Source organism: Rhinoraja longicauda, chromosome 14, assembly GCF_053455715.1.
Source record: "Rhinoraja longicauda isolate Sanriku21f chromosome 14, sRhiLon1.1, whole genome shotgun sequence".
NCBI lineage: Eukaryota > Metazoa > Chordata > Chondrichthyes > Rajiformes > Arhynchobatidae > Rhinoraja > Rhinoraja longicauda.
In genome coordinates this window covers 9,292,258-9,314,537 of record NC_135966.1, presented here as the reverse complement: position 1 = coordinate 9,314,537, position 22,280 = coordinate 9,292,258, and the positions used below count along the sequence as shown (strand labels likewise).

Sequence of the window (22,280 nt, the reverse complement as noted above, 5' to 3'; positions counted from 1 at the left end):
TATATGTTTCTGTGTGTGTGTGTGTGTGTGTGTGTGTGTATATGTTTCTGTGTGTGTGTGTGTGTGTGTGTGTGTATATGTTTCTGTGTGTGTGTGTGTGTGTATATGTTTCTGTGTGTGTGTGTGTGTGTATGTTTCTGTGTGTGTGTGTGTGTGTATGTTTCTGTGTGTGTGTGTGTGTGTGTGTATGTATGTTTCTGTGTGTGTGTGTGTGTGTGTGTGTGTGTGTTTCTGTGTGTGTGTGTGTATATGTTTCTGTGTGTGTGCGTGTGAGTCTCTTTGTGTCTCTTTGTTTTGAGGTGTCCACCAAAGATAATCCACTGCTGTGTCTCTAGGAGTGCAGTCAGAGCACGGTTGTCCCTCCCCGGTCCGGCTTGCAGCCGCGCCTGCGCGCTGGCGCCACTGCGGGCGGGGCGGGGCGGGTCGGGTCGGGGCGGCCATTTTCTCGGCCGGAGAGGGATCGGGCGTCGACGCTGCCACTTCCCGGCGTTTTCGCTGCTGCTGCTGCTGCTGCTGCCGCCTCCTCTCCCTCCACTCCCCTTTCAATACAGAGAAACTAAATATTTGTTGAAGGGTTTTGTGAAGGAAGGAGGGAGGGGGCGGCGGGGAGGGGGGAAGAAGAAGAAAGGGAAGCGGGTCGGTTCAGTCTGTGTGAGGGAGGGAGCGAGTGATCGGTCGGTCGGTCGGCGGCCCCGCTGCGAGCCGGCGGCCAGCGTCGTCGTCGTCGTCGTTGTTGTTGAGCGATGGAGGAGAAGGTGTTCACCAAGGACCTGGACCAGTGGATCGAGCAGCTGAACGACTGCAAGCAGCTGACCGAGAGCCAAGTCAAGACGCTGTGCGAGAAGGTGAGGCGGCTCTGGGGGAGAGAGAGAGAGAGGGAGAGAGAGTGGGGGGTGGGAGAGGGGGAAGGAGAGGGAGGGAGGAGAGAGAGGGAGGAGGGAGAGAGAGGGAGGAAGGAGAGAGAGGGAGGAAGGAGAGAGAGGGGAGGGAGGGGAGAAGGAGGGAAGGGGAAGGAGAGAAGGGGAAGGAGAAGGAGGGAAGGAGAAGGAGGGAAGGGGAAGGAGAAGGAGGGAAGGGGAAGGAGAAGGAGGGAGAAGGAGAAAGAAGGAGAAGGAGGGAGAGAGAGAGGAAGGAGAAGCTGCCGGCGCGGCCCAGCACAGCGGCAGAGAGCGCCTTTTATTACAATTCAACCCACCCCCGACAAGATATTTAACCCCCCCCCACCCGATCCATCGTTGCATATCGAAGGATGGGCTGCATTTCACTCACAGCGTCGGGGGTTTTGTTCACCCGGCGTCTGAGCGCGGTGCAAAATTAAAAGCCTTTCAAAGTGTGTGTGGGTGTGGGTGCACCTAAAATGGCGCCTTCCGGCCCGAGCCCGCCGCCTCACACAGCAACTGCAAACACAGCTCACAGTCATTCTCCCCTCCTCCCCTTCCTGCCTTCCCTCACCTCCCCCCCTCCCCTCTTCCTCTTCCCCCTCTCCCCTCCTCTTCCCCCTCTCCCCTCCTCTTCCCCCTCTCCCCTCCTCTTCCCCTTCCCCCTCCCCCCCTCTTCCCTCTTCCCCCTTCTCTTCCCCCTCCCCCTTCCCCTCCCTCTTCCCCCTCCCTCTCCCCTCTCCCCCCTTCCCCCTCCCTCCCCCCCTTTCCCTCCCTCCCCCCCTTTCCCTCCCTCCCCCCCTTTCCCTCCCTCTCCCCCTTTCCCTCCCTCTCCCCCTTTCCCTCCCTCTCCCCCCTTCCCCCTCCCCTTCCCCCTCCCCTTCCCTCTCCCCTTCCCCCTCCCTCTCCCCCTCCCTCTTCCCCCACCCTCTTCCCCTTCCCTCTCCCCCCCTTCCCCTCCCCTCTTTCCATTCCTTCCCTCCCTCCCACTCCCCTTCCCGCCCTTCGCTCCCCCTTCCCTTCCCCCACTTCCCTCTCCACCCCCCTTCCCTCTTACCCCCCCCCCCCTCTCTTGCATGCCCTGTAGTTAATTGTGGTGCTAATTTGGGTCTGTGTTTAATATTTGTTTTTAATACTGATGTTGCTTTCCTTGTAGAGGTGCCCTGTTAGAGGTATCTAAAAATTATAGAGGTTAACCATTCGGAATCTATTTTTCATAGCAGGGATATCAAAATAATTTAAGGAGATGCTGACTGGCTGAAGGAATGTATAGATAAGTGGAAGTTGAAACATAATGTTCAGAAATGTAAATGTTATATTTTGGTTGGAGGCAAAATAAGCTAGATGTGGCTATGTGCACACAGACCAGATCAAAACTATCAAGGAAGATTGAAAACAAATGATTTTTGTTTGCAGGGTAAAAAACAGCTGTACTGTATACAGTACAAGTAAAAGGGAATTATAATAAACCTAGATAAAGTACTGGTTCAGCTACTGGTGGTCTATCATATCCTTAAGGGAAGATTTAAGGCTTTAGTGTGTACAAGATATCAACCAAATTGAGGGAATTTATGTAGGCAGGAACTGCAGAATTTGTTTTAAACCGAAGGTACACACAAAATGCTGGAGTAACTCAGCCGGTACAGGCAGCATCTCTGGAGAGAACGAATGTGTTGAGAAGCTGTGTGTTCACGAGCAGATCGGATGGAGGAAAAGTATAGGCAGATCTGATGGAGGAAGGTATCGACAAAGTAGTTGTGGATGAATTATTCCCAGTGATTTTTCCAGAAATTAGGGGATGGAGAATGACAGATTGCAGAGAGTTGCAAGGGCAGCACAGTGGCGCAGCTGGGAGAGCTGCTGCCTCATGGTGCCAAAGCCTGGGTTTGATCTTGACCTCTGCTGCTGCCTGTGTGGAGTTTGCATGTTCTTCCTGTGATCGTCAGAGCTTCCTCGGGGCGCTCTGGTTTCATTCCACGCCCCAAGTTTGGTAAGTTAATTGGCTTTTGTCAATGCCCCTATATGTAGGGAGTGGGTGGGGAAGTGGTATAACGTAAGATTAACGTGAACAGGTGGTCGGCTTGCACTGGGTGGGCTGAAAGGCCTGTTTCCATGTAATATCTTTCAATCATTCAAAGTATTTTCCCACTGGTTAACGTATGGAATGTGCTGTAAAGGGTAGTGGTGGAACAGCAATAAATGTCAGTTCCAAATGGGAGTGAGATAACTATGAAAGGAAAGAAAGGGGAACGGGACTAGTTTTACTCTCATAATGCTGGTGTGAAATCAATGAGCTGAAGGCTGACTTCTATACTATAGTTATAATTATTCTGATTATGTTCTTTTGTTCATGTCACATTTTTTGGATATTTGCAATTCACTTAAGAATATCTTTTTAGAATTACATAATTGTTTGCTTTACTAGAGGGTGTGTTTTTAAAACTCAATTGACGTCATCGAAGATTGAAATGCGCATTTGCCCTTTAAGTGCATTGTTCTGTCTCCAGTTCTGCTTAAATGACGAGTTATTTTGTCTTGCAACATTTTAGCTGTAGTTGTCATGTATTTTAATTGACACCTTTCTTTCAGGATGTCCAATGCTTGGAAATGGGTCATTTGATATGAAAAATTATATATTTCTGATAATCTTAATTTCTCAACTTTTGAATTTAGCCCTGGAATGCAAACTTTGGTTTTGAAGGTTTTAAGTCACTTAAATGGTCTGTATGTCAATGCAAAAACAAAGCTCTGCATGTTTGAAATTTAAAGTGGAACATATTCGGAATAATCAGCAGATCCGGCAGCATCTGTGAAAGGAAAACACAGGACATTGACCTGAAATATTGATAATTCTTTCTACATTGCTGTCTAACTTGAGTGTTTCTAACATTCTATAATTTGATCACGTCTTATAATGAGACTTGAATGTATAGATTGTCTATGTACAGTGCTGTCCATAATATTTGGGACAAAGACCCATCATTTATTTATTTGCCTCTGTACTCCACAATTTGAGATTTGTAATAGAAAAAAAAAAATCACATGTGGTTAAAGCGCACATTGGCAGATTTTAATAAAGGCCATTTTTATGCATTTTGGTTTCACCATGTAGAAATTACAGCAGTGTTTATACATAGTCCCTCCATTTCAGGCACCATAATGTTTGGGACACAGCAATGTCATGTAAATGAAAGTAGTCTTGTTTAGCATTTTGTTGCATAATCCTTTGCATAATCCTTTGCATGCAATGACTGCTTGAAGTTTGTGATTCATGGACATACCAGTTGCTGGGTGTCTTCTCTGGTGATGTTCTGCCAGGCCTGTATTGCATCCATCTTTAGCTTATGCTTGCTTTGGGGGCTAGTCCCCTTCTGTTTTCTCTTCAGCAAAAAAAAAGCATGCTCAATTGGGTTCAGATCGAGTGATTGACTTGGCCACTCAAGAATTGACCAGTTTTTAGCTTTGAAAAACTCCTTTGCTTTAGCAGTATGTTTGGGATCATTGTCTTGCTGTAGAATGAACTGCCGGCCAATGTGTTTTGAGGCATTTGTTTGAACTTGTGCAGATAGGATGTGTCTATACACATCAGAATTCTTTATGCTACTACCATCAGCAGTTGTATCATCAATGAAGATAAGTGAGTCAGTACCTTCAGCAGCCATACATGCCCAGACCATAACACCCCCACCACCGTGTTTCACAGATGAGGCGGCATGCTTTGGATCTTGGGCAGTTCCTTCTCTCCTTCATACTTTGCTCTTCCCATCATTCTGATATAAGTTAATCTTTGTCTCATCTGTCCACAAGAGTTTTTTCCAGAACTGTGGTTGCTCTTTTAAGTACTTCTTGGCAAACTGTAACCTGGCCATCCTATTTTTGCGGCTAACCAGTGGTTTGCATCTTGCAGTGTTGCCTCTGTATTTCTGGTCATGAAGTCTTCTGCAGACATTGGTCATTGACAAATCCACACCTGACTCTTGAAGAGTGTTTCTGATCTGTCGGACAGGTGTTTGGGGATTTTTCTTCATTATAGAGAGAATTCTTCTGTCATCAGCTGTGGAGGTCTTCCTTGGCCTGCCAGTCCCTTTGCAATTTGTAAGCTCACCAGTGCTCTCTTTCTTCTTAATGATGTTCCAAACAGTTGATTTTGGTAAGCCTAAGGTTTGACTGATGCCTCTAACAGTTTTATTCTTGTTTCTCAGTCTCATAATGGCTTATTTGACTTTCATTGGCACAACTTTGGTCCTCATGTTGATAACAACAATAAAAGTTTCCAAAGGTGATGGAAAGACTGGAGGAAAAACTAGCCGCTGAGAGCTCTCTTATACCTGCATTAAGGAGGCAATTAAACACACCTGAGCAATTACAAACACCTATGAAACCATGTGTCCCAAACATGGTGCCCTGAAATGGGGGGGAACTATGTATAAGCACTGCTGTAATTTCTACATGGTGAAACCAAGATGTATAAAAATACCCTTTAATAAAATCTGACATTGTGCACATTAACCACGTGATTCTTTCAACTACAAATCTCAAATTGTGGAGTACAGCGGCAAATAAATAAATGATGTGTCTTTGTCCCAAACATTATGGATGGCACTGTGCATGTATTTTGCCAGTGTTTATGTAATATTTAAATCTGGGCTACTTGGGATATTTGATAATCTTCAAGGAATGTTTAAACATTTAATGTTTGAGGTATTTAGCCTGGAATTACTTTCAGAATTTATTTTTCCCATTTGGAGCGCAATTACATCTGGCCACAAAACATTAATTTATCACTATCACTAAAATAGTTATATGTTTGGTGTTATTGTGGTTTAAGCCCAAGACTGACAATGAGCTTTGAAGTTGTGAGTATTCTTAATGATGGATTCATTATAGTAATGACTCATGGAGTCATACAGCGTGGTAACAGGCCCTTCGACCCAACTTGCCCACACAGACCACCATGTCCCCTATACACCAGTCCTAACTGTCTGCGATTGGCCCATGTCCCTTTAAACCTGTCCTATCCATATCTAAATGTTTCTTAAATGTTGCAAAAGTACCCGCCCTAGCAACTCGTTCCATAGCAGGGTGACTTGGACAGGTTGTGTGAGTGGGCGGATGCATGGCAGATGCAGTTTAATGTGGATAAGTGTGAGGTTATCCACTTTGGTGGTGAGGATAGGAAGGCAATGTATTATCTGAATTGTGTCAAGTTAGGAAAAGGGGGCGTACAATGAGATCCGGGGGTCCTAGTGCATCAGTCACTGAAAGGAAGCATGCAGGTATAGCAGGCAGTGAAGAAAGCCATTGGAATGTTGGCCTTCATAACAAGAGGTGTTGAGTATAGGAGCAAAGAGGTCCTTCTGCAGTTGTGCAGGGCCCTAGTGAGACCGCACCTGGAGTACTGTGTGCAGTTTTCGTCTCCAAATTTGAGGAAGGATATTCTTGCTATTGAGGGCGTGCAGCGTAGGTTTACTAGGTTAATTCCCGGAATGGCGGGACTGTCATATGTTGAAAGACTGGAGCGACTGAGCTTGTATACACTGGAATTTAGGATGAGAGGAGATTTTATCGAAAGGTATAAGATTATTAAGGGGTTGGACACATTAGAGGCAGGAAACATGTTCCCGATTTTATTTATCACAAAATGCTGGAGTAACTCAGCAGGTCAGGCAGCATCTCGGGAGAGAAGGAATGGGTGACGTTTCGGGTCGAGACCCTTCTTCAGACTGATGTCGGGGGTGGGACAAAGGAAGGATATAGGTGGAGACAGGAAGATAGAGGGAGATCTGGGAAGGAGGAGGGGAAGGAGGAACAGAGGAGCTATCTGAAGTTGGAGAAGTCGACGTTCATACCACCGGGCCGCAAACTGCCCAGGCGAAATATGAGGTGCTGCTCCTCCAATTTCCGGCGGGCCTCACTATGGCACTGGAGGAGGCCCATGACAGAGAGGTCAGACTGGGAATGGGAGGGGGAGTTAAAGTGCTGGGCCACCGGGAGATCAGTTGCGTTAATGCGGACCGAGCGCAGGTGTTCAGCGAAGCGATCGCCGAGCCTGCGCTTGGTTTCGCCGATATAAATAAGTTGACATCTAGAGCAGCGGATGCAATCGATGAGGTTGGAGGAGGTGCAGGTGAACCTCTGTCTCACCTGGAAAGACTGTTTGGGTCCTTTGATGGAGTTGAGGGGGGAGGTAAAGGGTGTTGCATCTCGTGCGGTTGCAAGGGAAAGTGCCCGGGGTTGGGGTGGTTTGGGTAGGAAGGGACGAGTGGACCAGGGAGTTGCGGAGGGAACGGTCTCTGCGGAACGCAGAGAGGGGAGGGGATGGGAAGATATGGCCAGTGGTGGGGTCCTGTTGTAGGTGACGGAAATGTTGGTGGATGATATGTTGGATCTGCTGGCTGGTGGGGTGGAAGGTGAGAACGAGGGGGATCCTGTCCTTGTTGCGAGTGGGGGGAGGGGGAGCAAGAGCGGAGCTGCGGGATGTAGAAGAGACCCTAGTGAGAGCCTCATCTATAATGGAGGAGGGGAAGCCCCGTTTTCTGAAGAACGAGGACATCTCAGAAGCCCTAGTCTGAAACACCTCATCCCGGGCGCAGATGCGGCGTAGACGGAGGAATTGGGAGTAGGGGATAGACTTTTTGCAGGGGACCGGGTGGGAAGAAGTGTAGTCCAGATAGTTGTGCGAGTCGGTGGGCTTGTAGTAAATGTCCGTCACTAGTTTTTCTCCTGTGATGGAGATGGTGAGGTCCAGAAACGGGAGGGAGATGTCAGAGATAGTCCAGGTATATTTAAGGGCAGGATGGAAATTGGAGGTGAAGTGTATGAAGTCAGTGAGTTCTGCATGGGTGCAAGAGGTAACACCAATGCAGTCGTCGATGTAGCGGAGGTAGAGTTCGGGGATGGGGCCAGTGTACGTCTGGAACAGGGATTGTTCGACGTACCCGACAAAGAGGCAGGCGTAGCTAGGGCCCATGCGAGTGCCCATAGCTACGCCTCTGGTTTGGAGGAAGTGGGAGGAGTCAAAGGAGAAGTTGTTGAAGGTAAGAACCAGCTCTGCTAGGCGGAGGAGAGTGTTGGTCGATGGGGATTGGCTGGTTCTACGGTCGAGGAAGAAACGGAGGGCTTCGAGACCATCCTTGTGGGGGATGGAGGTGTAGAGTGACTGGACATCCATGGTGAAAATGAGGGAGTGGGGGCCTGGGAACCGGAAGTTATCCAGGAGATGGAGAGCGTGTGAGGTGTATTGGACGTAGGTGGGGAGGAATTTAACCAGGGGGGATAGGATGGAGTCGAGGTAGGTAGAGATAAGTTCGGTGGGGCATGAGCAGGCAGAGACAATGGATCTGCCGGGACAGTTGTGTTTGTGGATTTTGGGTAGGAGGTAGAATCGGGCCGTGCAGGGCTGGGGAACTATGAGATTGGAGGCACTGAGGGTTAGATCGCCGGAGGTGATGAGGTCGGTGATGGTGCTGCTGATGAAGGTCTGGTGTTTATCGGTGGGGTCATGGTCCAGGGATAGGTAGGAAGAGGTGTCTGATAGTTGTCGTCTGACCTCGGTGCGGTAGAGGTCAGCACGCCAGACTACCACAGCCCCTCCCTTGTCAGCGGGTTTAATTATTAAGTCCGGGTTGTTGCGGAGTGAGTGGAGGGCTGCAAGTTCAGGAGGGGAGAGGTTGGAGTTAGTCAGGGGAGTGGAAAATTTGAGGCGGCTGATGTCACGCCGGCAGTTTGAGATAAAAAAGTTCTAGTGAGGGTAGTAGGCCATACTGGGGGGTAAAAGTGGAGGGGGTCCGTTGGAGACGGGAGAAGGGGTCATCAGTGGGGGGTCGGGACTCCTTACCATGGTAAAAGGCTCGGAGGCGGAGGCGGCGGAAGAAGAGCTCCACGTCATGGCGGACGCGGAACTCGTTGATGTGGGGGCGGAGGGGAACAAAGGTAAGGCCTCTGCTGAGGACCGACCGTTCGGTGTCTGAAAGGGGGGGGGATGGTGAACACCCGGCAATGGTGGGGGTTGGGGTCGGATGGAGGCAGGGGGGCAGGTGGAGGGGATGTATGGTGGGGGGGGTGGTGGGTTAGCTGGGCGGAGGGGGGCATGAGGACCGATGTGGGGAGTACTGGAGGTCAACTGGCTGGAGGGGGAAGGGGGAGACCCAGTGGAACCCCTGCCCATGTTCCCAATGTTGGGGGAGTCCAGAACAAGGGGCCACAGTTTAAGAATAAGGGGTAGGCCATTTAGAACGGAGATGAGGAAAAACTTTTTCAGTCAGAGAGTTGTGAATCTGTGGAATTCTCTGCCTCAGAAGGCAGTGGAGGCAAATTCTCTGAATGCATTCAAGAGAGAGCCAGAGATAGAGCTCTTAAGGTTAGCGGAGTCAGGGGGTATGGGGAGAAGGCAGGAACGGGGTACTGATTGAGAATGATCAGCCATGATCACATTGAATGGCGGTGCTGGCTCGAAGGGCCGAATGGCCTCCTCCTGCACCTATTGTTTATTGTCTGTTGTCTACACCCAATACCCTTTGTGTGAAAAAGTTGCCCCTCCGGTTTTTATGAAATCTTTCCCCCCTTCACCTTAACTATGTCCTCTGGTTCTCAATTCCCTAACTCTGAGTAAGAGTCTGTGCGTCTAACTGATCTATTCCTCTCATAATTTTGTCCACGTTATGGTATAGTTAAGTTGACTAATGCTTAGTTGTGTAGTATTTTTCAGTTCCTGATTATTTCCATGGATACAGTGTCAATCTGTGTGCAAGAATGAGGATAATGTATGAACTTGCATTATTGTTCAGTTTATCGAAATGGTGATGTGCCTCAAATTTAGTCTCAAGATTCTGTAACACAGCTGCAATGTGACACTGCAAACCTATGCAATTTGTGGTTTTCTGCATTATGTAACTTCTTCATTATTTAATGATTTTGCAGCCCAAGTGCTAAACATGGCTAAAGTCACAGCATGATATTCACTGAGCCATCCAGATAATTTGCTGTGTCCTGTATCACAACAGTGACTACATCTCAGAAGTATTTTTGCAATAAATCACTTTAGGACATTGAAGATAATTAAATGCACTATAAATACTAGTCTTTGTTATCTTTTCTCAGCCTGATGGTGTTGTAGATCAACAGATCGGCTTGATATTTAACAGTGTTATGGAGAAAATTGTAATGCAGCTGATGACTGAATTGAAAGGGGAAAAACATGAAAGATGAATCAAAGCAACACCTAAGAAATCCTTTGGGTGGTGAAGTAGGAATTTTATTTGGATATAGGGTGCTAGTATATATAAACTAAGATTTTGGACAAACTAAGATGGGCTGAGAGTCTTTACACTAAAGAATACCCCACTTTTTTGGAAATATTGTGATTGTTGAGGAATGAAAAAATTGCACAGAATATTTGATCTGTATTGAGCAAAGTGTATAGAGTTCGATAGCCAACAGAACTGAATATGTTAGACTAATTAGAATCCATTAATAGGGTCTTTCAGAAAGGTTTGTTGTATTAGTATGAATGTTCAACCAATGTGACTATTGCATTAAAACAAAAAAACTAATGCTTTGGCAAAAATAAATTGAGCTATATTTGCATTTTTATGATACAACGCAGAAAACCTCTCCTCATGAAGGGAGACCATCATGTGATGTGTAGACTGTCACTTGAAACTAATCTTAATAGATACAATTTGATCATTCAGGTGACTATTTAATCAACTGTTATGGATAATGTTATTGTGTAGAACGTTATTGCAGAAGTGGCCAATATTTAGAAAATAGTTTGGGCAAGAAAGAAAAGAAAGACTTTAAAATATATGAGGGGGAGGAGGAATTAAATGTCAGCTGAGCTTTTAAGGTTAGGCCAAGTCATTATGAATGTCTTTGGAAGTTTTCACGTACAAACATCCAGAAATTGTGTAAGGTTCAAACATTTCAGCCTGCTCTATATATAAGTTTGTGTTTTTGAAATTGGAACACTAATTTGTTAACTATCAACAAAATGTTAATTGAAAACTTAAGATTTCAATCGAGCTCATTGTTTAAAAGGAAACTAAACCTTCATTTGGCAATTTTTCGGGGGGTTATTTGATTTTGGAAATGATTTCTCTGATCAGATTTTGAAACCTTTAAGGCAGTGTATTTTGCATGTTTAAAGAATGAGTATTTAATGATTCTTCATTCTTTGTCACAAATTTGTCATTTCTAATATCCCCAGAATTAAATTGGTTATTAACTGATGAACAGAAGGGTGAATAAGAAAGTAGAGCCAGGGAGCGTCTTTTATGGATAATATTAAGCCGATGTTATATGCTTTTGGCAGTTTTAAGTTAAAGTACTACATATCCCCCCCAAAAATCTGCCAATTGTTTCAGAATGAAATAGGGATATTATTTTATAGGCTTTATATCGTTAGTTTGGATAAATTAGTGGATTATGGGTTTAAAGCTGTATTTTTTATTCTGATGTTAAGGCTTAATAGTTCAGTAGAAGGTTTGGATGTAGCATTTTCTGGGTAAAAGAAGGCAATCCCTTGGGTGGGGTTGGGTGTGGCTGTTTTCATCTATGTGAAATTGGATAAGAGGTTATTCATCAAATGCAAATTGCTTTGTGGTAGCCTGAGAGGCTTGATTTAGACCTGTTTGTGTGTTCCCCATTCATCTCACATTAATGACAGAACAAATGGAGTTAAATGTTGGAATGCATTGATATCAAATGACCATAATACAGATTCAGTACTGTGGGGTTGTAATAAATTTAGAAGCTGCATGCGTATGAACTGCTTTGGATGAGCATATGATTTGATAGGGACCAATCAAAATTGAGTGGCAGTGATAAAATGTCTTGCTCTTTAAGCTTTTGCTTATGGAACAGATGCATTTCATTTTATGTCTGATCCAAGAATTAATCATAAAAGTAGAAATGGGTAAATACATTTAGTTATGCACTCTATCTTATGATTTCTATTTTTCTAGACCATTTGAAGTTTTCCAAAACAGCGTTCTAACTGACGTGTCTTTTGTCCTAATCGATACGTTGAGGCTGTGACTAGGTTTGTGAACTAAAAAAGAATACCATTACATTGCTGGAATTAGTTTTGAAGATATGGGTTCATTTTAGGATATAAACAATAGATTATTTAAATGACAGGTATTTGCACAGTTGTGGATTAAATGGATTTAATCGCAAGATTTTCTTGTTTAGGTCAATAGAGGTTAAAGCATTGTTGTTTCTTGTATTTGACTGCAAAGAAAATTAGTTTCAACGTTTTTGGAATCTTCTATGCCAAATTGTGAGATAAATTTGAAAAACAAACTAGACATTAAGCCGATTAAAAAAAAAAAAAAAATAGGTTAGGCAACAACAGTGAACGTAGTAAAATGGAGTCAACATTTTGGGTCATTCACCAGAAGCACTCTTTATATCTGGATTAGTGCTGCCTGAGTTATTGGATTAATTTAGGTTTTTGTCTTCTGAGAAAATAAATACATTTCATCTTGCACAGTTCAATATTGTCAAAACCTACCTACGTCATTATAATTGGAGCCTGGTGCTGCTCTATTTTTTGCTTGGAGTCATTGTTTACTTTCATGAAAATGATTATAATTACAGCATAACTGTGAGATGGTGCTCACCAAGCAAAGTCTGGTTAAGGAGGTCTTAATGTTCCTTTCATTGTGGGATAACTACCTATCTATCCCTGATGATAAGTTAATTTCTCAGTTGGGTAGGATCAGGGTTGATGGCTTTTTCATTTTGGGTTTTGGTGAGTAGCCTCAGGTGGCCTGTTACAGTCTCTCCATCCACTGTCTCTTTCAGCCAGGTCTGCCACTGTACCTCTACCTTCAGGTGCCTATAAAATCCATTCCCCTCTGTCCAATACTTGACTGTCTTGTATTGATGAATTATTGTCACATGTACCAAGGAGCAATAAAAAGCTTTTGTTTGCATGATATCCAATGAAATGCCTTATTTTGCAGTTAGTTTACTCTTTGATCTCTGGAGTAATTGAATGTTCCAGTTACAGAATCCAAGAATCTCTTCACAGATTCTAATTGCTGTGTGCTTTGGAGCAGCCCATAAACTGGACAGTTTGCAGTTGGGGGCTGTTGTGTTGATTGTGTGGTGTTATCTTGGAAAGGCCTGCTTCATGAGGCCGGTCGGTGAAAGCTCCATCACTGGCCTTTGTTGAATCTCGTTCAAGTCTTTGATGTCATCATTGAGGAACTTAGTTCCCAAAAGACTGTTTAAGAATAAGGCCCTCCTCAAATTCACTTTGGAAGTTTGTCACCATCTCATGTTTGCTTTGCGTTTGGCATGCAAGCTATAATAGCAACTAATTATGGGCAGCAGAACCATTCTCAGCAAAACTTCAGTGTCAAGCGAGTGCATCATTGCACCAACACCTCTTTAAAAGGCTGCACATGCAAAATTTGCAAGACTAAAGTTGTCTTCCAACCTGCCTCTGCTGTGCCACACTGTCCATGACAAAGAAGGTTCATGATGAAATCTGGATAATTATGAACCCGTTCTCATATCCAGGCAGTAAACTCTTATTGGAGTAGACATCGATAATGAAATGTAATGCTTCCGCACAGCCTTAAAACAGTGTTTTAAAAATTAGATACATTCTACAGCCACAACCTTTCTTTCATCAGATATCTTTCACATTGTAGCTATTTGGCATTATCATGGGTGTTTTGGAAATATATTATTCACGATTTCTGAAAATAAGCTCAAAGTTGAAAAGTGACATTCCAGAGGGCCAAATGTAATAAGGAATTCTTTCCCCTGATCAAAAATGTGAATCATTCAGAGGTGTGTGGCTGTTACGGTCAAATTGTATTGAGAGGGTGTAGATTCTCTGAACAGGTGCTGGAGTAGTTAAGTGAGTCAGACAGCATCTCTGGAGAACATGGACAGGTGCTGTTTTGGATCGTGACCCCTCAGACTGATTGTGATGGGGAGAGGTGCATGAAGAAAGCTGGAAGTGAGGTGGGGCAGCTTGAAGCCTAGCAAGTAATGGTTGGACAATGTGTGTGCGTGGGGGTGGGGTGGGGGGGGGGGGGGGGGGGGGAGTTGATATGCAGATGGTTGGACAAAGGCCGGAGATGAAAAGACAAGGATTGTTGAGTTGCAGATTTGAAGCTGGAGGCAGGAATGTATGTGAAAGGGGTGAGGATCAATGAGACCAGGGTAGCACAGGGCCTCCATAGATGCTGCCTGACCCATTGAGAAAAAGGTATCTCATTATTTTGCATAAACCAAGAAAGAGCAGGATTTCCCAGGACTAATTTTCTAGTATAAGATGTCACCGTTGATTTTTAAAAGTGTGCATGAAGTTCGGGGACTAAAAGCTGACAAATTAATTTTACTCGGAAATCAAAGCACCTATCCTTTAAGTAATTTCATTACGAAAATTAAAGATGCCTATTGGGATTTTATTATTAATTTTAACTAGCATTGAAGTTTAATATTCATGATTTTGAATTCTGTTATCCCAGCCAAGTGCAAATACGTGTGAGGGAGAATTATGTATTTTAGTTTTGACTAAAATAAAAAATGCTGGAAATATTCAGGTTGGATAACAGTTGGCTGATCTGAGTATTGTAGAATTATCCTTATAATCTTGTGTACATTAAATTCACTTAGAAAGAGTTCTCAACAAAGGGGTTGATCCAAACCATTAGCAGTTTTTCTCTCAAAGATGATTTTTTATGCTTCTGTTTCAGATTTGAACATCTGTCGTATTTTGCTTTTCCACACTGGAACTCTCTATTAACAGAGTTGAGAGTCCCCTTCTTGAAATGCTTGCTTTACTGGCCTCTCCCATGGCTTCCGCAACTGCTGCTAATATTCCTGCCTATTGAAAAACGTATTTATTTTTAGTTGCAACAGGCATTACTGTTTAAGTCAGTGATGTAGCGGTATGTCTCAGTTACTCCCTTACCAATTGGCAATTAATAGTAATGCAGACCATCAGCTGATTTTTTTTCCTTCCAGCTAATATCTATTCAATTTATTTCTGTGGATTATGTTAAGGTAGATTTATGCATATTTGATTAAACTCAGTCAAATATCTTGATGAATATTATATTTGCATTTCTTCTAGTGATACAGATTTGATACTTTGTTTCTTGCCATTGACAATAGAACTTGGGGAATAAAAACAAAATAAAAAGTAGCTCCAGATATTTAAATTAATATTTGTTCTTACCATTTTGTTTATTTCTCGGTGCTGATTGTTTTAAAATTGGTGTCTACATTGTCCTGTCTCTCAACAGCAATAGCCATTGAGCTAATTTCTTCATTTTTGTTTTTGTTTAGGCTAAAGAAATCTTGTCAAAGGAATCAAATGTGCAGGAGGTGCGATGTCCTGTAACAGTCTGTGGCGATGTCCATGGGCAATTTCATGACCTCATGGAACTTTTTAGAATTGGAGGCAAATCGCCCGACACAAATTATCTTTTTATGGGAGATTACGTTGATCGAGGTTATTATTCAGTGGAAACAGTCGCACTCCTGGTAGCTCTTAAGGTATTCATTTTTATTTACAAAATATTAAATGTTGAAATTTTCTGGAAAATTCTGAAATTTACTTTTATTGTAAAATCTGCACTTTTTACTTTTATTGTAAAATGTGTCACTTTTAAAAAATGTCATCCAATTTGCAGTGTGATTTTTTTCATTTTGCAGCATTTAGAGAGCACTATTTCCTTTCTTTGAAATTATGAAGTAAAATTCTGGTGTTCTAATTTCAGTAAAGTGGAGAGGATAGTATATGCAGTCTACATTCCAGCAATGAGCTATTCAGTCCCTACAAATGAATACTCCAGTACAATACATGTGTTTAATTTGGCTGTCCAGCAACGTTTTACTGCATTGGGTCAAAAGATGGCCTGACAAGGGGATGTCTCTTCACGGTTCTTATATCTCTCATTGCCTACCAGGAAAGAGGGAGGGAGAGAGTTATTTGCCTAGGATCTCCCTGAAAAGCTGGATAAAATGGGATTCATTGCAATACCAACTGTTCCAGAAAATAAGATTGTCTACTTAATCCATTAGCTAGAATGTTTTAAACAAGGTTAAATGCCGTGTCAATTATGTTTCCAAGTGGTAGACTGTCATTAAAACAAAAACTGCCTTCTGCTCTCTGCCTGGAGATATATCACGGGCGGCACGGTAGCGCAGCGGTAGAGTTGCTGCTTTACAGCGAATGCAGCGCCGGAGACTCAGGTTCGATCCTGACTACGGGTGCTGCACTGTAAGGAGTTTGTACGTTCTCCCCGTGACCTGCGTGGGTTTACTCCGAGATCTTCGGTTTCCTCCCACACTCCAAAGACGTACAGGTATGTAGGTTAATTGGCTGGGTAAATGTAAAAATTGTCCCTAGTGGGTGTAGGATAGTATTAATGTACGGGGATCACTGGGCGGCACGGACTTGGAGGGCCGAAAAGGCCTGTTTCCGGCTGTATGTATATGATATGATAAATAGAGGTGCAGATGATAAAGTGTGGTACCAATTGGTTATTTTAGTATAATGTACAACTCTGGTTTGTTGGGAGTTAGGAATTTTAGTGGCTATTGGTCTTTTAGGGAATCAATCATTTAATGGTTAAAATTATAATTATAAATAATCAGTGCAAAAATTATAATTATAAATAATCAGTGCAATGATTTGGCTTATATAAACTGCACAAATTAAACTCTTTTTGAAGAGAAGGAGGCATTGTCTGCTTGCTATTATAAAAATAATTCTGTTTCAGGTACGTTATCGTGAACGTATCACAATACTTCGAGGGAATCATGAAAGCAGACAAATCACACAAGTGTATGGCTTTTATGATGAATGTTTAAGAAAATATGGAAATGCCAATGTGTGGAAATATTTCACAGATCTCTTTGATTATCTTCCGCTCACTGCCTTGGTAGATGGTCAGGTGAGTGTTTTTTTTAAATGATGTAACCCTGAGCTCTTTGTTGAATGGTAATTTATAGGTTAAACATAAATGCTGAGTGATTTTAGTGAGTAACAATAACCGCATGTGAAAGAACAATGATTGAGAATGTCAGTGTTTTCTGTTTACAAAAGATAGCGTGCAATAATGCATGGGATCCAACCGTGTCTCTGTTTGCGAAGGACAAATATTAGTTGCCATCATATTTGAATGTGTATGCTTATTTAGTAACAATCCTAATGTGCTAAGTTTTGAAAGCTTGAAATAAACTTTCAAGGTGACTTGTACTTTAATTTTCCTTGCTGTTTCTTTATCTCCTTTAGATCTTCTGTCTCCATGGAGGCCTTTCTCCTTCCATAGATACACTGGATCACATCCGAGCGCTTGATCGCCTTCAGGAGGTTCCACACGAGGTATGCTTTCAGAATTGCCATCAGTGTTGCTCAGTAATATCAATAATATCAGTGAAATATTTGGTTCTGATGGGTTTGTTTTCCTCTTATGCTTTTAGGGACCAATGTGTGACCTACTATGGTCAGATCCAGATGACCGTGGAGGTTGGGGTATATCTCCCAGGGGTGCTGGTTACACCTTTGGTCAGGATATTTCTGAGACTTTTAACCATGCAAATGGCCTTACGTTGGTCTCCCGAGCACACCAGCTGGTTATGGAGGTAAAATTCTACTGAGTGTACTCCCTTGAAGACTCCTAATAATTATTCTTGTATTAGCAGATCGTGCTCATGATTTGAAATCCAATTTGACTTTATCGTTAACCATACGCAAGTTTCCAAAATAGCTAGGAATGTAAAATTGCATACTATAAAAGAGAAGCAATTTTGAATGACTGGAGTAATGTTAGTTCTATTAACTAGTTTGAATATATTTATTTAAAAACTAATACTTAGTAAGTTTGTTGGTATTCATTCTTTAAGATTTAATGTCAGAGTTGCAGGTTGCTGTAGCATTTTGGTAATGGTGGACGTGTGGGGGGGAAGAGATGCCTATGCTTCTGTACGAAGTAAATCTCAAAAGGAATGGGAACATAAGTGGAAATCACAAACTGGAAAGCAAATACAGCTTCCCTATCATTCATCATCATGTGTGGGAGCTGTCTGCTGACAGCACAGTTTTGAGGTGCTTTACTTTCTGAGTGAAGAACTGTCTTTAGATCACGACCATTCCAGCATTTGTTTAGTCCATCCCTATCCAGCAAAAGTAAATTGCCTGTAAAAGGACATGATGCATAATTATTCATTACACCGTCACAGTTACCTTGGGCCCTTGCTATTCTTGAGGAACTTTTTTTAGTTGGAAACTATTGTTTTAGTTCTTTGAACCTTTCCGAAAGCCACTGCCTGGGATCTCCTGGTGTAGGCGCAGTTCTTGGATTGTTGTTTAGTAAGCATTCTAGTGTAATAATTAGTTTTTAAAATCAGAATCTAATTTCATTTTTTGTTTATAGGGTTACAATTGGTGCCATGATCGCAACGTAGTAACAATTTTCAGTGCTCCAAACTACTGTTATCGTTGTGGTAATCAAGCTGCAATAATGGAACTTGATGACACTCTTAAATATTCTTTGTAAGTGATGCATATTGCCGTATAAAAACTCTTGTAATTAGAAAAAATGCTTTTTGTTGTAAATGTTTCTGCTAATTGGTACGTTGTGACATAATTGCATATTGTAGGTGAGGTATTCTAAGCCCAGGATGGGAGCTGAACAAACATGCCATTTTGCTACTTTCAAATTGGGACCAGCTAAACACAAAGTGCATCAGTGATTTTTTTAATATAATTGTTAATTGAAATGCAGGAATGTCTTCCAATGAGCTATCCTTAGTTACCCCAGCACTGCTTCAGTGTTACCTTGAATTTTGCTGCTGTAATTTTTGTTAAATGGCATGCACAGTAGCAAAAGTCCAGATATGTTATGTGGAGCTATAAGTTGTGAATCTGTTTTCCTGATCCTTCACCTACTGTTGGAACATTTTATTATTTACTCTTAGTAAAGAAAAGGCCCCTCAGAATCACACCTGCTGTCCATTTTTGTTAAAAACATTTTCTTTCTCGGCCATTCTTAACTTTTCCATTTCTTTATAGCCCCGAGCTTCCATTTATAAATTAGATTTTCTCAATTTGTATTAGTGACGTTTAACCATATGAATGGTTTTAAGTGTGGATTGCTTTAAATGTGTGTGCAATTGTATGGGTGGAAAGTGATACGAGAATTGCATTTCTAAGATGGCTTGTTTACTGACTTTAAAAATAGAATGTCCCTCCAGCTTATTGTCTTTTCTGGCCAGTTAACTGGTACTTTATTATCTTTGTGTTAGATGTACGTGGCAGTCGATTTAACATATGCTCACAGGCAATGTACTGGAATGATAAAACTCTTGTTTTCCTCCCACAGCCTGCAGTTTGATCCAGCTCCTCGCAGAGGTGAACCACATGTTACACGTCGCACCCCAGATTATTTCCTGTAACATCTTATGTACAGTATTGCCATGAATTAAAAGGTGGCCTGACAGAATTGGAAGAGCAACAGTAACTCCAAATTACTAGCAAGAATCTCAAACATTCGGAAACTTTCTGTCTTCACGGACCAAATGACGTGCCATAATAAATGCAAACCTCAGTCTGCAAACATCACATTGTTCTACTTGAGCACCTGTTCATCAATGCATGCTAATGTGTGAAAATTATGGGTCGAGAACCGTGGTTTGAGCCTAGTTTGTAGTTACTTTTGCTTTTTCAGAGATAAAGATGTAAACATTAAAACCTGCACCTCGTGATAATTCATTTAGCTATAGCATATCAAGCATGACTTGTAGATAAATAATAGCAGTAAACAATCAGTGGAGCTTAAAGGAACATTTTAAAATTTCCACGGCCTCTATTTGTGTGAGTACTGAAATCTTGTTTCAGGGAATAATGTTTAATTTAATTTGTCTACTGTTTCCCATGTATTTTTCACAATGTCCAATTCAAATAAGTTGTATGGAACAAAACTTTCCTTTTAAAGAATCATGGCAGGCGTCTGTGATGTTGTTTTCCATAACATTATGAACTAGGAATTGAAATATTTCCGATTTTAATTGTATCAGGATGGAAAACTTAATGATGCCTTTATGTAAAATGCTTACACTAACATTTGAGTTTGTGTATCAAAGGCTCCAGGTTAAAATAATAAAGACTGAAAATACTCTTACGGGATATGTTTTTGCATTTGAGAGGAGCCTAATGGCTAATTTGATTTCTTAAATATCCTGATGAAATGTGATTAGAATTGGGGGAAAATGCTAACCTGGCATAGAAATATCTAGCAAAAAGTAACATGAATTCATTGCTCATTGACTACTGTAATTGCTCTTGCATGTGTTGTGATTAGTTTTGAAGCACCAAGACCGTAGTCAGTATTATATAGTTCCTTATGTTTTCTAAAACCAATCCGTCAGTTTTTCCTGGCAGTAATTTATTAAAATCATTGTCTTTTCTTTCAAGGTGACAATATCCACTTATTTCAATTTACCCAAGTCCTACGCCATCCTATAAAAAAAAGCATAATCTCGCCCAAATTAAAATATTTGTCTTCGTTTTTGTAGCTGTGCTCTGGGCTTACGTTTTCTGGACCCCTGCTGGCTCTGCTTGAAAATCCAATTGTTGGGACCAATGAGGTGTCATATTGGTTTGGTACTGTCTTGCGATTTTATAAATAGATGCGGTAATATTTGCTTCAAGGTGCGCCTTAGTTATTCTCTGGACATGGGGTGCTTGTGTGTGTGAATTCTGGCCAACAAATATAAGGGAGAACTAGACAACGTAAGGAGAAGAAAGTAGGTTTAATGATTAGGTTTAATGAAGAGTTTAATGTGTTTAGCTGGTCCCAATTTGAAAGTAGCAAAATGGCATGTTTGTTCAGCTCCCATCCTGACTGCTTCATGAAGTCGCTCAGAATCAGTTTCCTAATTTGTTCTGTTTCACTAACAGAAGCAGAAGCTTTCAACATTGAAAAGTTGAAATTAGGCGATCCACACAAAGTCCTCGTTTACAGATATCTGGAGTCACTTCTGATAAACTAGTTTAGTTCTACATTAATGTATGAGGAAGTGATCAAGCGAGGATTCTGTGTTTCATCAATTAAACTTAAGAATAGCAAGGAGGAGGAAAATTAATATTTTCGAGAGAATTGTGTGATCGGATAATGGGATTGCTGACATTGCCACTGATAGTTGAGAAGAATTCACATTGAAATATTCGCTGTCTTGGTGTTCTTCAAAATTCATGTCCTTTTTTATTTGCTATAATGGCAACAGAACATCTGAAATGTTCTATATTCTGAAGTGTTCTGAAGCCACAAAAATTGTACCAGACCAGTGTGTTGACTTTAACCTCACTTTCGCCATGGTAAAGTTTATCCACATGATCGCACTGCAGATGAGGGAACAGCTTGAACATTCTGTCAATCCAAGAAATGGATATCCGCACTTGCTCTTTGTGGGGAGCAGTGTTTGGGATCCAAACTATATTGGAAACAAGATCATTTGCGATGTGCAGAGCCAGAACATTTTGAGGGCAAACGCTGGACAGAAAGTATTGGTCCCAGGGTGGACAAGGGAAGTGATGATCTTATAGAACTCTGTGCATTGTATCCTAGGATTATGAACATTGTTAACTTTAGCTTTCATGTGCAACTCTGGACCTGGCTGGTTTAGTTACTGTCACTGGTTGAACGTAAACTGAAACCACCCTCATCTTTGATCAGTCCATTTTATTGGTAGGTTCTTCAGTTCTTCTAACCGAATGATCTACCTATGAACTTCGGTTCTGGAAGCTTGCGCAACTCCACGAGAGATACATTCCAGTTATAAAGTGTGTGTTAAAATCGATAATCTCCATGTAATCTCGGCTATAAAAATGCATTTGTAATAAATACCATTTCACTTGGAGTTGTATATTATGAAATTTTTTATCATCTTTATCAGAATAGCAAGTCTAAGTTGCTTTTCAATATAGTGGCCATCCCTTTTACAGCATTTGATAGTGATAATTTACAGTTTTCATTTTTTGTGGGACTATATATCTGAAATTTGGTGAATCAATAAAAATAGACTAACGTTCTTGTGTGTTCATTCTAATTTGGTTCATAAATGATGGGAGCTGAATTAGGCCATTTGGCCCATCAAGGCTACTCAGCCATTCCATCATGGCTGGCCTATCCCTCCCAACCCCATTCTCCTGCCCTCCCCATAACCCCTGGCACCCGTACTAATTAGTGGCTGGCTAGTTGCCGCATTTTATTATGAGGTTCAGCGACCTGACACGAAGAGATTACACTGGTATTGTAGTGTATGAACGTGTACAGGTCAAATGAGGGATCTGGCTTATTTTCCAAGAATATTTGAAGAGAGCAAATTGATCAGATTGCCTCCTATACTACCAAATTCCTAAAGTAT

General features: G+C 42.0%; 1 protein-coding gene across 1 annotated transcript; it reads left to right on the top strand.

Annotated features, from left to right (window-relative positions):
* The first annotated feature begins 436 nt into the window (after nt 1–436).
* LOC144600032 (serine/threonine-protein phosphatase 2A catalytic subunit alpha isoform) lies at nt 437–21,920 on the top strand. Its single transcript, XM_078411373.1, has 7 exons — nt 437–845; nt 15,195–15,404; nt 16,634–16,807; nt 17,149–17,238; nt 17,337–17,498; nt 18,290–18,408; nt 19,238–21,920. Exons 1-7 carry the CDS (start codon nt 744–746, stop codon nt 19,308–19,310), a joined length of 930 nt encoding a protein of 309 aa, XP_078267499.1. The 5' UTR covers nt 437–743; the 3' UTR covers nt 19,311–21,920.
* The last annotated feature ends 360 nt before the right edge of the window (nt 21,921–22,280 follow it).